The 13,275-nt window shown below is 52.9% G+C and overlaps 1 protein-coding gene across 1 annotated transcript in view; it reads right to left on the bottom strand.

Moving 5' to 3' along the window:
• Positions 1-2,734: 2,734 nt before the first annotated feature.
• TIMM50 (translocase of inner mitochondrial membrane 50) overlaps positions 2,735-13,275 on the bottom strand; it is a 28,707-nt gene continuing 18,166 nt past the window's right edge. The window contains exons 5-11 of the mRNA XM_087728120.1: positions 12,923-12,981; positions 12,438-12,557; positions 12,013-12,117; positions 8,848-8,946; positions 4,246-4,402; positions 3,492-3,598; positions 2,735-3,351 (exon numbers count right to left, since the gene is read on the bottom strand). Of these exons, the coding sequence (XP_087584246.1) occupies positions 3,250-3,351; positions 3,492-3,598; positions 4,246-4,402; positions 8,848-8,946; positions 12,013-12,117; positions 12,438-12,557; positions 12,923-12,981 (749 nt within the window). The 3' untranslated portion in view covers positions 2,735-3,249. The remainder of the gene's footprint in view (positions 3,352-3,491; positions 3,599-4,245; positions 4,403-8,847; positions 8,947-12,012; positions 12,118-12,437; positions 12,558-12,922; positions 12,982-13,275) is intronic.

The raw sequence follows: 13,275 nt of genomic DNA, 5'->3' as shown, positions 1-13,275 counted from the left end.
GTTGGAAATGGTTTGACCCAGACAATCTCCTGCCCCCGGCCTTCCGGCCATTGAAGGGCTGGGGAGCAAAATCACTTCTGGGCTCCAACAGGTTTATTTATCTTTCTGACCCATGTGGGACGATGCCACCGTAGCCGCCTCTCAGCCTCGTAGTAGAGAAGGAGGGTGGTTGCAGCCGAGGGGTGGCAAGAGGGGTCCCTGGCGCTCTCTGAGCAGTTTCCCCAGTAAGGAGTGCAGTTAACGTCCTAGCACTGATGAGGTTCCCTAGTTGGGTCACGAAACGTCTGCAAGGAAACCACCCAGCAGAGAGAGCACCAGGGACCCCCACAGCCCTCCTCCTCCAACCCTGATGATGTTACCTAGTTGGGTCACGAAACGTCCGCAAGAAACCCCACGCTTCAGGCTGTCGTTGTGCTGCTTGGAGGGACTTCACCTACATGGCTACTCCTCGACTTACAACCACAACGGAGGGCAGCGTTTTCATGGCCGAGCAAGCCGGCGGTTCAGTGAGCTGCACCTGACTTTACGACGGTTGTTAAGCAGCTCGCTGGAATGGCCTTTGGGGCTTTCTGAAGGCTCTCTGGTCACGGGTCTCTCAGCCTGGTCCGGCAAAGATCCAGTCAACTCCTCCGGTCTTGGTTTCTTTCGGAGACCCGGGTCTTATAGGGCAGAAGGAAGCTCCCAGTAGATCACAGGAGAGCCATTCTGAAGCCAGACAGGCAGGGGATCTACGGTGGCTGGGCCTCTGGATGGTCCCCTCTTCCACCCCAGCACCCCCCCCCAAGGGGCCTTCCAGGTTCTGCTTGAAAGACATCCCCCCCCCAGCTTTTATGCCACCTGCCGGGCATCCTGATGCTGATGGAGCCACACGGGGCCCCTCACAGTCCTTGTTTTGCGAAGGGGAGCCTTTACAGCAGCAGCCCCTCACCCCCAGCCCTCACCCCACCCTCTGGGCTCCCTCTCCCCCCCTCCTCTTCCCGGAGTGGAGGGGAAGGGTGAGGTAACGTCAAAAGGTCCAGGAAGCGGATCTATTATCCGAGCCAAACAGGAAGCAATGAGAGAAGCCTTGGCAGCCATGGGATTCACTTGTTTACTTCAAGGGGGGAGGGGAAGGAGGAGAAGAAGAGGAAGAGGAGGAGAAAAGAGGAGAAGAAGAAGAAGAAAGGGGGAAAGGAGAAAAAGGTGAAAAAAAGAATGATGATGATGATGGTGGCGGATCCAGTATATATATGAACAGCCTCCCCACCTCCAAATCTACTCTTATTACCAAGACCCCCTCTCCCTTATTCCCAGGGCTAAGAAACATCTGCCTAGCTGCCACATCTGGATGGCTCCCCAGCTCCCTCTAACTTGCTCCTGCAAGGCCCCTCCCACCCACGGCCTCCCCATCAGTCGTCTTCTCCCAAGCGCCCTGAAAACCCTTCCTGGCAACTGGCAGAGTAGCAATAGCAGTTAGACTTATATGCCGCTTCATAAGGCTTTCAGCCCTCTCTAAGCGGTTTACAGAGTCAGCATATCACCCCCACAGTCTGGGTCCTCATTTCACCCACCTCGGAAGGATGGAAGGCTGAGTCAACCTTGAGCCAGTGAGATTTGAACCGCTGAACTGCAGATAGCAGTCAGCTGAAGTGGCCTGCAGTGCTGCACCCTAACCACTGCACCACCAGTCTCTGCAAGGCGGGCTGTGGTGGTGGCCCAGTTCTGAGTGCCTGCAGTAGCAGCCCCGCCAGGGGAGAAGCCCCCGAGGTCCCCCCCTCATCCCCTCCACTCCACCACCACCCAGTTAAGGCAGGGGAATCGGAGGCCTTCTCCTGTCCTCTCCTGGGCCTCGAACGGCCCAACAAAGGAAGGGATGCAGAGGGTCTCCATCAGCCAGGCCAGGGGGAAGCCGGCGAGAAGGTCCCTTGGACCGGCGTCCTTCCAGGTTTCTGCCCACCAGATGTTCTCAGCTGGCAACTTTTAAGACCAGGCTAGGCGTCAATTCCCAGGAGAGCTGGATGGGGGGGGGGGGATTCTGGGAGTTGGAAGTCCCCAAAGGGGCCGTGTTTGGAGACCCCCCCCCGTCTCAGTGTGAGGGGAGAAACCGTTCCGACTGAACAATGGGGAAATTCTTGCTGCCATGTCCATGCATGGGAAGCGAAGCAACCCCCCCCCCCCCCGCAGCCCATTCCAGCTGCTTTCCTGTTGACGGCCGGCCTCTCTCGGCTTCAAGACAAAGAGCTGGGACTGGTTTTTCAGTGGGGAGATATTGAGGAGGGGGGGGGGGAAGGAGGCTGAACAGATACAGGCGCTCAACTCCCAGGGCTCGATGGACCAACCTTGCCTGGCCTTCTTCCTCCCCCTCCCCCTCGACTCGTGCAGAAACAAGGCCCCCCACTCCTTCCCAGCACTGACGACGTTATCTAGTTGGGTAGGAAGAAGCCTTCGAGGTGGCAACCAAGCCCAGGGACCCCACAGTCATTTTCTTCCTCCTCCTCCTCCTCCTCCCGACAAGCCTCCCTCCCTTCTCGAACCGATGATGTTTCCCACCGGAGTCATAAATCATCTGCAAGGAGACCCCCAGCTCAGAGAGCACCAAGGACCCCCCTCCCCCAGTCCTCCTCTTCTCCTTCCCCTCTGAAAAACCCACTCCTCCCTCCCAACACGGATGATGTTAGCTAGCTGGGTGATGAGACATTTGCAAGGAAACCACCCGGCTGGGAGGGCCCTCGAGGGCCCCACAGAGACGGGCGTCGTTGTTATAAAGATGGCCGTTTATTTGGAGTGCACCCAACATTCCTCTCCATTCACCCGACAGGCTGACCGTCCGATGGGAACACGGTGAGAAGGGATGGGAGCCACTGGGGAGGCCAACTCCTCCTCCTCTTCCTCCTCTTCCCTGGCTGGAGTTTCTCCTCCTTTCGGTTCCTGCTGCAGTCGGGCCCGTTTCCTGGGTAGGCGATGGCTTGGCTTCCCGGCCCTCCCGCAGCCGGACCCCGAAACGGCCCCTTTCCAGGGCCGAGGGACTGGCTCCCTTTCACCCACAATAGTCTTGGTCTCAAGAAACGATGCTGCTGCCGAAGGGGACCTCAGGGAGAAAGGGGTGTCCGGTTGCAGCCCACGATCCGTGTCCAGGTTGGGCCGAAGTCTCTGCCCCTCCTGCTGCAGTCCCCCCCCCCAAGAAGGCCCTTCCCCACCAGGCCGGGGGTCCGAGGGGCAGGAACGGCTGAGAAGTCCATTCGTGGATGGGGGCGGCTGGTCCTCCAGGGGTCACTGCTGCTTGGAGCGCGGCCACAGCCGGCTGGCCAGGGAGCCCAGGAAAAGCTGTTGCTTCTTGTGCTGGGTCAGGTCCGAGAGACGCTGCTGTTCCTCCTGGGGAGGGGCACAGACCCCCGGCACTGCCGTCAGCCCCCTCCTCAGCCCACCCGGGGGTCTCAGAAGCCGTGGCAGCCCTGTCCCCACCCAGAGGGCCTGGGATTCCCCCTGCCCCCCACCTTCTCTCTCTCTCTCACCTGCTCCAGCTGGGACTGCCTGCGTTTGAAAGCCTCCAGCGGATCTTCTTCCAAGGAATAGTTCTCCAGGACAGAGCGAACGTCGTCCACTCCGCTCATGGCGATGGCTGCAGGAGAGAAGGACCACAAATGACCGGGCAGAGCAACGCAACAGGACGAAGCCTGGCCAGGCAGGGACCCCAAAGCTCCCTCTGGACCAGTGTTTCTCAACCTTGGCCACTTGAAGATGTCCGGACTTCAACTCCCAGAATTCCCCAGCAGTGGTTAGGACAGTGTTTCTCAACCTTGTCAACTTGAAGATGTCCGGACTTCAACTCCCAGAATTCCCCAGCCAGCATTCGCTGGCTGGGGAATTCTGGGAGTTGAAGTCCGGACATCTTCAAGTGGCCAAGGTTGAGAAACACTGCTCTGGATCCTCTGGGAAAAACAGCTGGGAAGGGAGAGGGGCTCAGGGGGAGGGTCTCCTATGGCTCCCTTGAGACCGAGGCCTCTGCTGCCTTTTTTAAAGGTTATCGCAATATATAAAATATAAATGGAAATAAAAGCTAGGGAAATAGGGAGGGGGAAAGAGGCGGGGGAGAGAAGGTGTCCATTTCCAAATTTTTCCAAATACAAAATAAAATAACCACCTCCGTTGTTTGTTTGTTTTTAAATGTGCCAACTTGACAAATGCCAGAGGTGGCTATAACTACGAATGGCGTTGATTGGCGGAAACCAACGTCCAAAGTTCGTGTTCTGCTTTGCCCAGGCTCACTTTTGAGGAAGGCCGAGAGGTCGAAGAGGGTCCGGTCGTCAGAGTTCCCGTCCCACTTCTTGAGGGCCAGGCCGTTGAAGGGCTGCAGGCGGAAGGCCTCCTTCTTGCAATCCACCACCACCACCTTGGAGGGGTCTCTGTTCAGGCAGGAGATGTCCTGGGGGGGAGCAAGGAGAGCGGCAGGTGGGACCTCTGACCATTTGTGCTCCACCCATCCGATTAATCAATCTTTATGTCTTCTCCTTCTGTCCATCATCCATCCATCTATCCATCCATACATGTCATCTGTCCGTCCATCCGTCCATCTATCCAACTTATGTTGTCTGTCTGGCTGTCCATCCATCTAGCTATCTTTCTATCATTTATCTATTCATCCATCCATCCATCCATCCATCCATGTCATCTGTCCATCCATCCATCCGATTAATCAATCTTTATGTCCTCTCCGTCTGTTCATCATCCATCCATCTATCCATCCATCCATGTCATCTGTCCGTCCGTCCATCCGTCCATCCATCCATCCATCCATCCATCCATCCGATTAATCAATCTTTATGTCCTCTCTGTCTGTCCATCATCCATCCATCTATCCATCCATCCATGTCATCTGTCCGTCCGTCCATCCATCCATCCATCCATCCATCCATCCATCCGATTAATCAATCTTTATGTCCTCTCTGTCTGTCCATCATCCATCCATCTATCCATCCATTCATGTCATCTGTCCATCCATCCAACTTATGTTGTCTGTCTGTCTGTCCATCCGTCTAGCTATCTTTCTATCATCTATCTATCTATCTATCTATCTATCTATCTATCTATCTATCTATCTATCTATCTATCTATCTATCTATCTATCTATCTATCCATCCATCCATCCATCCATCCATCCATCCATCCATCCATCCATCCATCCAATCAACATGTTGTCTGTCTCTGTCTATCCATCCATCTGTCCGTCCATTCATCCATCATCATTCAACCAACCTTGGTAATTTTAAGATGAGTGGTCTTTTACACTCAGAATTACACCCAGCCAGCAAACTTGATCTATCTATCTATCTATCTATCTATCTATCTATCTATCTATCTATCTATCTATCTATCTATCTATCTATCTATCTATCTAATCTCTCTCTCTCCCTCCCTCCCTTTAAAACCGCCCATCTCCTTCCCAGAGACACTCTGGGTGCTGCACAGATAAAACATCAAAGCATAAACAGGGAATACACAATTGAAAGTGTAAAGGCAAGGAAAAATTAAAATGACTGGGGAAATTAACTAAGGGGGGGGGCCTTTCAGGGTGCTAGCCAGCCCTGTGGCCCCCTGGGGCTCCTCCAGCGCTTTCGGAAAAGTCCAGCTGGATGAGCAAAGGAGGAGAGCCAGAGAGTGCATGGGCTTCCCCCTCCTTCCGTGTGGGCCAAGGGCATTCAAAGGGAGTCCGCCCTTCGATGTTCCTGGCAGGGAAATTCCCACATCCTTCCACTATTTTCCCTCCTGCCTCGTTTCAATCGAGGACAATGCGGAGAAGTTCTGTACAGTATTTTTCACGTTGAGACTCAAGGCTGATGCAAGGCTGCATCTCGTGAGTGAGGTTTTTTGGACCGGATGCAGCCACTATGTTATAATGATCTTTAAAAAAAATCCTAGTAATGAACTGAGAAGAGAACAGCAACAAAGATGATTAGGGGACTGGAAGCCAAAACATATGAGGAACGGTTGCAGGAACTGGGTATGTCTAGTTTAATAGAAAGAAGGACTAGGGGAGACATGATATCATCTTCCAGTATCTCAGGGTTTGCCCCAAAGAAGAGGGAGTCAAGCTATTCTCCAAGGCACCTGAGTGTGGAGCAAGAAGCAATGGGTGGAAACTAATCAAGGAGAGAAGCAAGCTAGAATTGAGGAGAAATTTCCTGACAGTTAGAACAATTAATCAGTGGAACAGAAGTTGCCTCCAGAAGTTGTGAATGCCCCAACACTGGAAGTCTTTAAGAAGATGTTGGATAGCCATTGGTCTGAAACGGTATAGGGTTTCCTGCCTAGGCAGTGGGTTGGACTAGAAGACCTCCAGGGTCCCTTCCAACTCTGCTATTGTATTGTATTGTGAGTCTATAATCACTCACACGCTCCGCTCGATTGGGGAGATGTGCTCACTGCCTGAGCTTTAAAATAAACAAGGAAAGTTGCCTCAATTGCTCAGCTTCTAAAGAAGCGAAGTCTCCTTTTTCATGTACAAAACACTCCAAGGTCCCAGGCCTCTTAGGAAAACAAAACAATAAGCTGCAGATTCCACACAATGATATGTAACTGGAAGTTAGTCATTAAGTCCTTCAATCAACCAGTTTTCTGTGGGGTTGCCCCCCCCCCACTTTTCCCCCCATTCACCATTGCTTTGCTGGATTAGAGGAGACTTGGCTGTTCCACAAATCGTTCCAACTTCCAAATCTTTATTTTCAGTACAAAGACAAAGCCCTGGGAAGGAACTGGGAAGAAATCTGCTCCTCCTCCTCGGCACAGTGGAAAAGGCCTTTTTTTCAAGCCATCTTTAATTGCCTGGCCGGCTTCTTCCTTTTGTATTATTTATCGTTTTATCATAAAAGGTGAAACGCAAACCAGAAAAAACGAACAAACAAAATAAAACAAACGCATCCATTCAACACGAACAATGACAAAAAAAAAAAGGGAAAAAATAGCGTATTTAAAAAAAAAAAAGCTCCAGAAAAAAGTGATCAAATAAATCTAACATTTAATATGTAGGATCCACCCTGGCTGGGAGAAGAGAAAAGAAGAGAGGAGGGGAGGAGAGGGGAGAAGAAAAGGAAAGGAAAGAAAAAAGAAAAGAGGATTTGGGCTCAAGTGTCCCTTTTTCCATCTTTAATGCAACGGGCCCCAGAGTGAGGCTGCTTCTCCCACGAAGACAAAACCAGCCCCCCCCTCTGCCCCACGATGCTTACTTGGGGAGGGGGGGGGGGAGAATCCAAACAATTAAGATAGGGAGAAGGCCCCCCACCAGCAGCAGATGGGAGGTGACGAGGGGGGGGAGGCAGAGCAGAACGTAGACAGAAGGCAGCTTTGCCCCCCCCACCCCCAGTCCGAGGGAGCCCCAGCAGTTAAGCCCCCCTCCCTCTATTGTGGAGAGCTGGCCCAGGGGACTCGCCCACGTGGCCAAGGCAGCTGCTCACCCAGAGAGGCAACAGGCAGCGGAGGAGGTCGAGGGAGGAGACATTCTGGGATGCCAAGAGTGGGCCCACGGCAGGGGGGGGGGAGGGTGGAGGAGGCCCCAAGGGGCAAAAGGCCCGGGGGTGTGGGGGTCCTCAGGGAGGTTTGGGGTCCTGTACTCTTGCTGAGCTCCTGGTCAACCAGCTTGTCTAGCGGTTAAGGTGTGCCAGGCGAGAAAGTGGGAGAAGGGAAGTCCTAGTCCTGCCGTAGGCACGAAAGCTGGCTAAGTCTCTTTGGGCCAATGACCAGGAGACGGTGAGTTCTAGCCTCACCTGAGCCCTGAAAGCTGGCTGGGGGGATTTGGGCCACGTGATGGTGAGTTCGAATCCTGGTTTAGGCATGAAAGACAATTGGATGGCTTAGGGCCAGTCCCCCCCCCCTCGCCCCCCGTCTCTCTCAGCCCAACCCACCTCACAGGATTATGATTGTGGCAAGATAGGAGTACAGCATTGTGCTGGATATATGTCCACGGTGGGACACAAATAAATAAAATAAAATAAACCAATTCTCAGGGATGCTAATACCCAGCTACTTGTGTCCCTGCCGTGAATTATTCACACCCCGAAGACAAAGCCATCTTGTCATTCGCTTAAGAACTGTGGTAAGAAAGTGTGAACATGGGGCAAAACCCCACGTAACGCCTGCCTTGCTTAGAGATAGAAATTTGGGCTCCTACATGGCATCGGACCTGGGTACCTGAGAGACCGCCTCCTGCCGATTACCTCCCTCAGACCAATTAGATGGCACAGGTTGGGTCTCCTCCGGATTCCATCCGCCAGCCAATGTCGGCTGGCGACCCCCCAGGGGAGAGCCTTCTCTGTTGCAGCTCCAGTCCTCTGGAATGATCTCCCTGTCGAGATCCGGACCCTTACGACCCTCCCGGCCTTCCGCCAAGCCACCAAGTCCTGGCCGGGGGGCCTGTGAAATATCCAGCCCCACGGAAATTGTGAATGTTGCGGTTTTGTTTTTAAAGTGTTTTCTTTGTCTAGTTTCCCCCCTTTCCCTTGTCTATTGTGAGCCGCCTGGAGTCCTTCGGGAGTGGGCGGCATACAAGACAAATCAAATCAAATCAAAATCACTGTGGTCAAGGACCACCTGGGCCCCAATAAATGTGGAGAATTTACCGCCCATCGTTAACGGGGCAGCCAAAACCAGCATTACAGTCCCCAAAAGCAGCCTAAAACCGATTGAAAACAGAGGAAGGGCCGTTGTGGCTTTGCGTATCCTTGTTCCCCAGGTATTATCACCTTCTTCCCAAGGGGCACATGGGTTTTGCAGGCGACCCTTTGGCCTCCTCGGTTCCGAGCGGCTCCTAAAGCCACCGCAAAGGACCCCTCCCACGCGGGGGGCCAGGGAGCACTCCCAACCGCGCTGCAGCCCTACCTTCACGTGATGCCCGTCCATGTAGCGCGTGGCGTCTCGGAAGAGCCGGTAGGAGATGAAGCCGTGGGGATCCACGCTGTCGATGAGGGGGAAAGCTGTCTGGGAGAGGAGAGAGAGAGAGAGAGAGAGGCAGGAGGGGATGACCAGCCCGGAATGGCTCAAAAAGGACTTCCGAAGATGGCAAGGCAGGTGCCGCCAGCAGCCTCGGCTCAAATCGAAGGACGTTAAAAGTGGCCTGACTCTGAGGATCTCTGTGCGCCAGTGGTGGGTTCCCGCATCCACATGGAAACGGGAAGTGCGCACATGCATCTTAGCGCCTCCGTGAGCCTCCACGATGCTCCAGTGGCTCAGCAGAGCATTGCACAGGTGCTGTACACGCTGTGTGTGTGCGCGGAAGCACCGAAGACTTAAAAGACCAGTAAGGAGCTCGGCCGGGCGGGTGGGCCCTCCGGAGCACCGTACTGGAACAGTATACGGTGCTCCGGGCAGGCTCCAGTACGCCCATACCGGTGTGTGTGTGGCATACCGCCTGCAACCAACCACTGCTGTGCGCTCTCAGGAAAGACCTTCGGAGGAGGGTGCAGAGCTAACCCTGCGCCTTCCTTCTTAAGAGAAGTTGGATCGCAGTGGCTGCACAGTCAAGACGGGCGGCTTGTAAGTTTAATAAATAAGAATAAATTAAGTCAAGTGGGAGATACGCTGATCACCCAGGCGGCAATATTCACCCACACCGGCTAAAAAAGTGGCAGCCCCAAGCAGAATATCTGCCACAGAGGTCCTCAAACTTGGCAACTTTTAAGACGTGTGGATTTCAGCATAGCTCTGCCGGCTGGAGAATTCTGGGAGCTGAAATCCACACGTCTTTAAAGTTGCCAAGTTTGAAGACCCACGAGGACCCTTAGAATAATAGCCATAGCAGTTAGACTTATATACCGCTTCATAGGGCTTCCAGCCCTCTCTAAGCGGTTTACAGAGTCAGCATATCGCCACCAACAACAATCCGGGTCCTCATTTTACCCACCTCGGAAGGATGGAAGGCTGAGTCAACCCTGAGCCCGTGAGATTTGAACCGCTGAACTGCTGATCTAGCAGTAGCCTGCAGTGCTGCATTTAACCACTGCGCCACCTTGGCTCTGAGACATCCTTACAATTTCTCAGATATTTGTCAAGCAGGGGGAAAATCAGGAAGTCCAGGCACTTCAAAAGGAATATCAAGCTTTAGGCTCTCCACAAGAATCTGAACTACTAGCGGTCAAAGCAAATTGGCGGCAGAGAAGCGTCGGTGGAAGTCAAGGGGCAGCCGGGGTGAGATCTCTTGTGGGCACGAAGAAATGCGAGACTGATGACGCGTTCGATCCCCCCCCTCCCTCCCTCGGGCTCAGCCTGGTCACCTCCTGCAGGTGGTCCTCGACTTACAACAGTGACCATTCAAAGTTACAAGGACACTGAAAAAAAGTGACAAGACGACCATTTCCCACACTGACGACCATTGCAGCGTCCCCCATGGTCACTGGATCGAAATTCGGACGCTTGGCAACTGAGTCGTATTTATGATGGCCGCAGAGTCCCGGGGGAGGGGGTCATGTGATCCCCTTTTGCGACCTTCTGACAAGCAAGGACAAAGGGGAAGCCAGATTCACTTAACAACCGTGTTACTAACTTAAGTACTTAACAACAGTGGTAGGGAAGGTGATAAAACGCGGCAAAATTCACATTAACAAATGTTTCGCTTAGCAACAGGAATGTTGGGGCTCAATTATAGTCGTTAAGTTGAGGACTATCTGTATTCTTAGAATATCTAAGGGATTCTCTTGACTATGTCAAGAGCCAAGGTGGCGCAGTGGTTAAATGCAGCACTGCAGGCTACTGCTAGATCAGCAGGTCAGCGGTTCAAATCTCACCGGCTCAGGGTTGACTCAGCCTTCCATCCTTCCGAGGTGGGTAAAATGAGGACCCGGATTGTTGTTGGGGACAATATGCTGACTCTCTGTAAACCGCTTAGAGAGGCCTGAAAGGCCTATGAAGCGGTATATAAGTCTACTGCTATTGCTATTGCTATGTTATGTTTTCTCAGGGGTCAACAGAGAAGCAGGGAGCTGTTGTGAAAAGGCTGCCAGCATCCACCTCTGCCTTCTGGGCACTTGGGTTAACTCATGGGGTCCAGCTAGGTCAATATAAGTCTACTGCTATTGCTATTGCTATGTTATGTTTTCTCAGGGGTCAACAGAGAAGCAGGGAGCTGTTGTGAAAAGGCTGCCAGCATCCACCTCTGCCTTCTGGGCACTTGGTTAACTCATGGGGTCCAGCTAGGTCAAATCGGGCAGGCCTGCCCGATTTGACCTAGCTGGACCCCATGAGTTAACCAAGTGCCCAGAAGGCAGAGGTGGAGGCCGGCAGCCTTTTTCCCTGAGCGGCTCCTGACCTTGGGGGGGTGAAGACCGGGGTGCTGCTTTTTCCCCAAAGACAGGCCCACACAATTAGCACAGCAATGCTTCGGATTCAATAGGCTGCAAGGCGCAGGGAGGGGGCCATTCTCATTCAAATGAGCCGTGGCACGCTCCCTGGGAGAGACCCCACTGCCACCACTCAAGCGTGAGGAAGGAGGGGAGGGCCAGGGGGAATGTGCTAACCAGCTGTGCTAACCTTCCCCTCCCTCCCTCTCGATGGCCTGACATGGGCTAAGGTTATCCCCTGTGGTCACTCTGCATCTGTGTGGCCAGCATGGGCATTGGACACAAAGCTGGACCACCACCCCTTCCCTTCCTTGGCTGGGACTTTCATGCCCGGTTCCCCCCAGCTGGGCACAAATCTCAGTTCAGTCATACCTGGAACTCTGCTGGTCCAGCAGTGATGGAAACCGTAAGGGAGTTTTAGCTAAAGGGCAACTTTTAAGACTCGGGGACTTCAATTCCCAGAATCCCCCAGCCAGCCAGGATTCTGGGAGTTTGAAGTCCACAAGTCTTAAAAGTTGCCCCAGTTTGGAGGCTTCTGAGCTAAAGGAATCTATTCAGGGCTTAAGTTAAAAATAAATAATGGATTTTAATTTCAATAGAGGGGACAAGTTCATTTTCTGCACACTCAAAGCCTCTTTCAAATGGGGGAGAAGAAGAAGAAGATCGGAGCACCGCTTGGCCAGCTGGCAGGGCCCATCCCTGGAGCGCTCACCATGCCCGTCTCCGAGGTGAAAATGACGATTTCGTAGAGAGGCGCCAACTGCTGGAAGAGGTTGTCGATGCCCGGCCTCTTTTTGAAGCGCCAGCCGGTCACTAACTGAGGACAGGACAGAGAGAGAGAAGAGAGGCCTTGAGAGAAAGCTAGGCAGAAAGGACGATTATCAACTAAACCCCATCAGTCCCGGCAGATACTCTGGCGCTTTTTCTTACGGACGTTTCATTAACCAGGTAAAATCAGCCTGCTCCCTTCTAACCCTGATGATGTTAACTAGTTTGGCAATGAAACGTCTGCAAGAAAAGCACACAATTCAAACTGCTGATAGGTGGGGCAGAGTGTCAACCAAGTGCCCTGCCGTGCCCCCTGGCTCTGAGGGGAATGCGCTGCCCCCAAACCCAATTCCTGGAAAGGATACAGACCGACCATTCAGGGTGCAGGAGGACATCGGTGAGTTCGATGACCAGGGTGTAAGGCGGCTGGTAATACGGTTCCTTCAAGGGATCCGGCAGCAACTTAGGGCTGGTGGGCTCCATGATCATCTGGAAAAAGAAATCGAGGCCGTCAGAAGAGGCCAAGAGCCAGAACGGGTTGGGGGGAAAGAGTGGGATGCTATGTTTTTATCCCTAGTTTGGACCAAGAGGGGGGAAAAAAATTCACCAGGATTGGGTAGGAGACCAGAAAGCTTTAAAGCCAAACTTGCATATGAATTCATTATGGTGTCGGTTTTCATTTGGGGAAAAAAATTCTAAAAAAGAGTGTTGTCCAATCTTGGCTTTTTAAGATCTGTGGACTGCGCAGGTTGGCTGGGGAATTCTGGGAATTGAAGTCCACAAGTCTTAAAAGTCGCCATGTTTGGACACTCCAGTTCCAAAATCCCCCAAAATGTATGGAAGAGGAAACTCACCTGACTATAATCTTTGAAATACTTGTACGACCTTCGCAGCTGTTGAAGGATCACCACATCTGTAAGCCAAAGGGAAGAAAACTTGTTGCAGAACCAGGGAAAGCACCTCTCCCGTGGCTGATGGGACCTGGATCCCAGAGCCGTTACTCTGCAGATAAAAACTCTACATGTCGTCCGACAGGCACCCAGTCCCACTCGCTTTTCGCTCCTGGGTGCTGGCATGTAACAAGGGAAGCTGGTCCCAATCCTCTGAACTGCAGTTCAAGCTACAAGAAATCCATTTCAATGCCCTCGAAAACCAGCAGTGCGGTTTCTGCTTTTTAAGCAGGAGTTTTTCCGGGCAGGGAGTGAGG

The sequence above is a fragment of the Thamnophis sirtalis genome, unplaced genomic scaffold, assembly GCF_051295495.1.
Source record: "Thamnophis sirtalis isolate CommonGarterSnake01/CBP01778 unplaced genomic scaffold, rThaSir2_p1.2 scaffold_13, whole genome shotgun sequence".
Taxonomy (NCBI): Eukaryota; Metazoa; Chordata; class Lepidosauria; order Squamata; family Natricidae; genus Thamnophis; species Thamnophis sirtalis.
The sequence above is the reverse complement of the archived record's forward strand: the minus strand, read 5'-3'. Positions and strand labels throughout refer to the sequence as shown.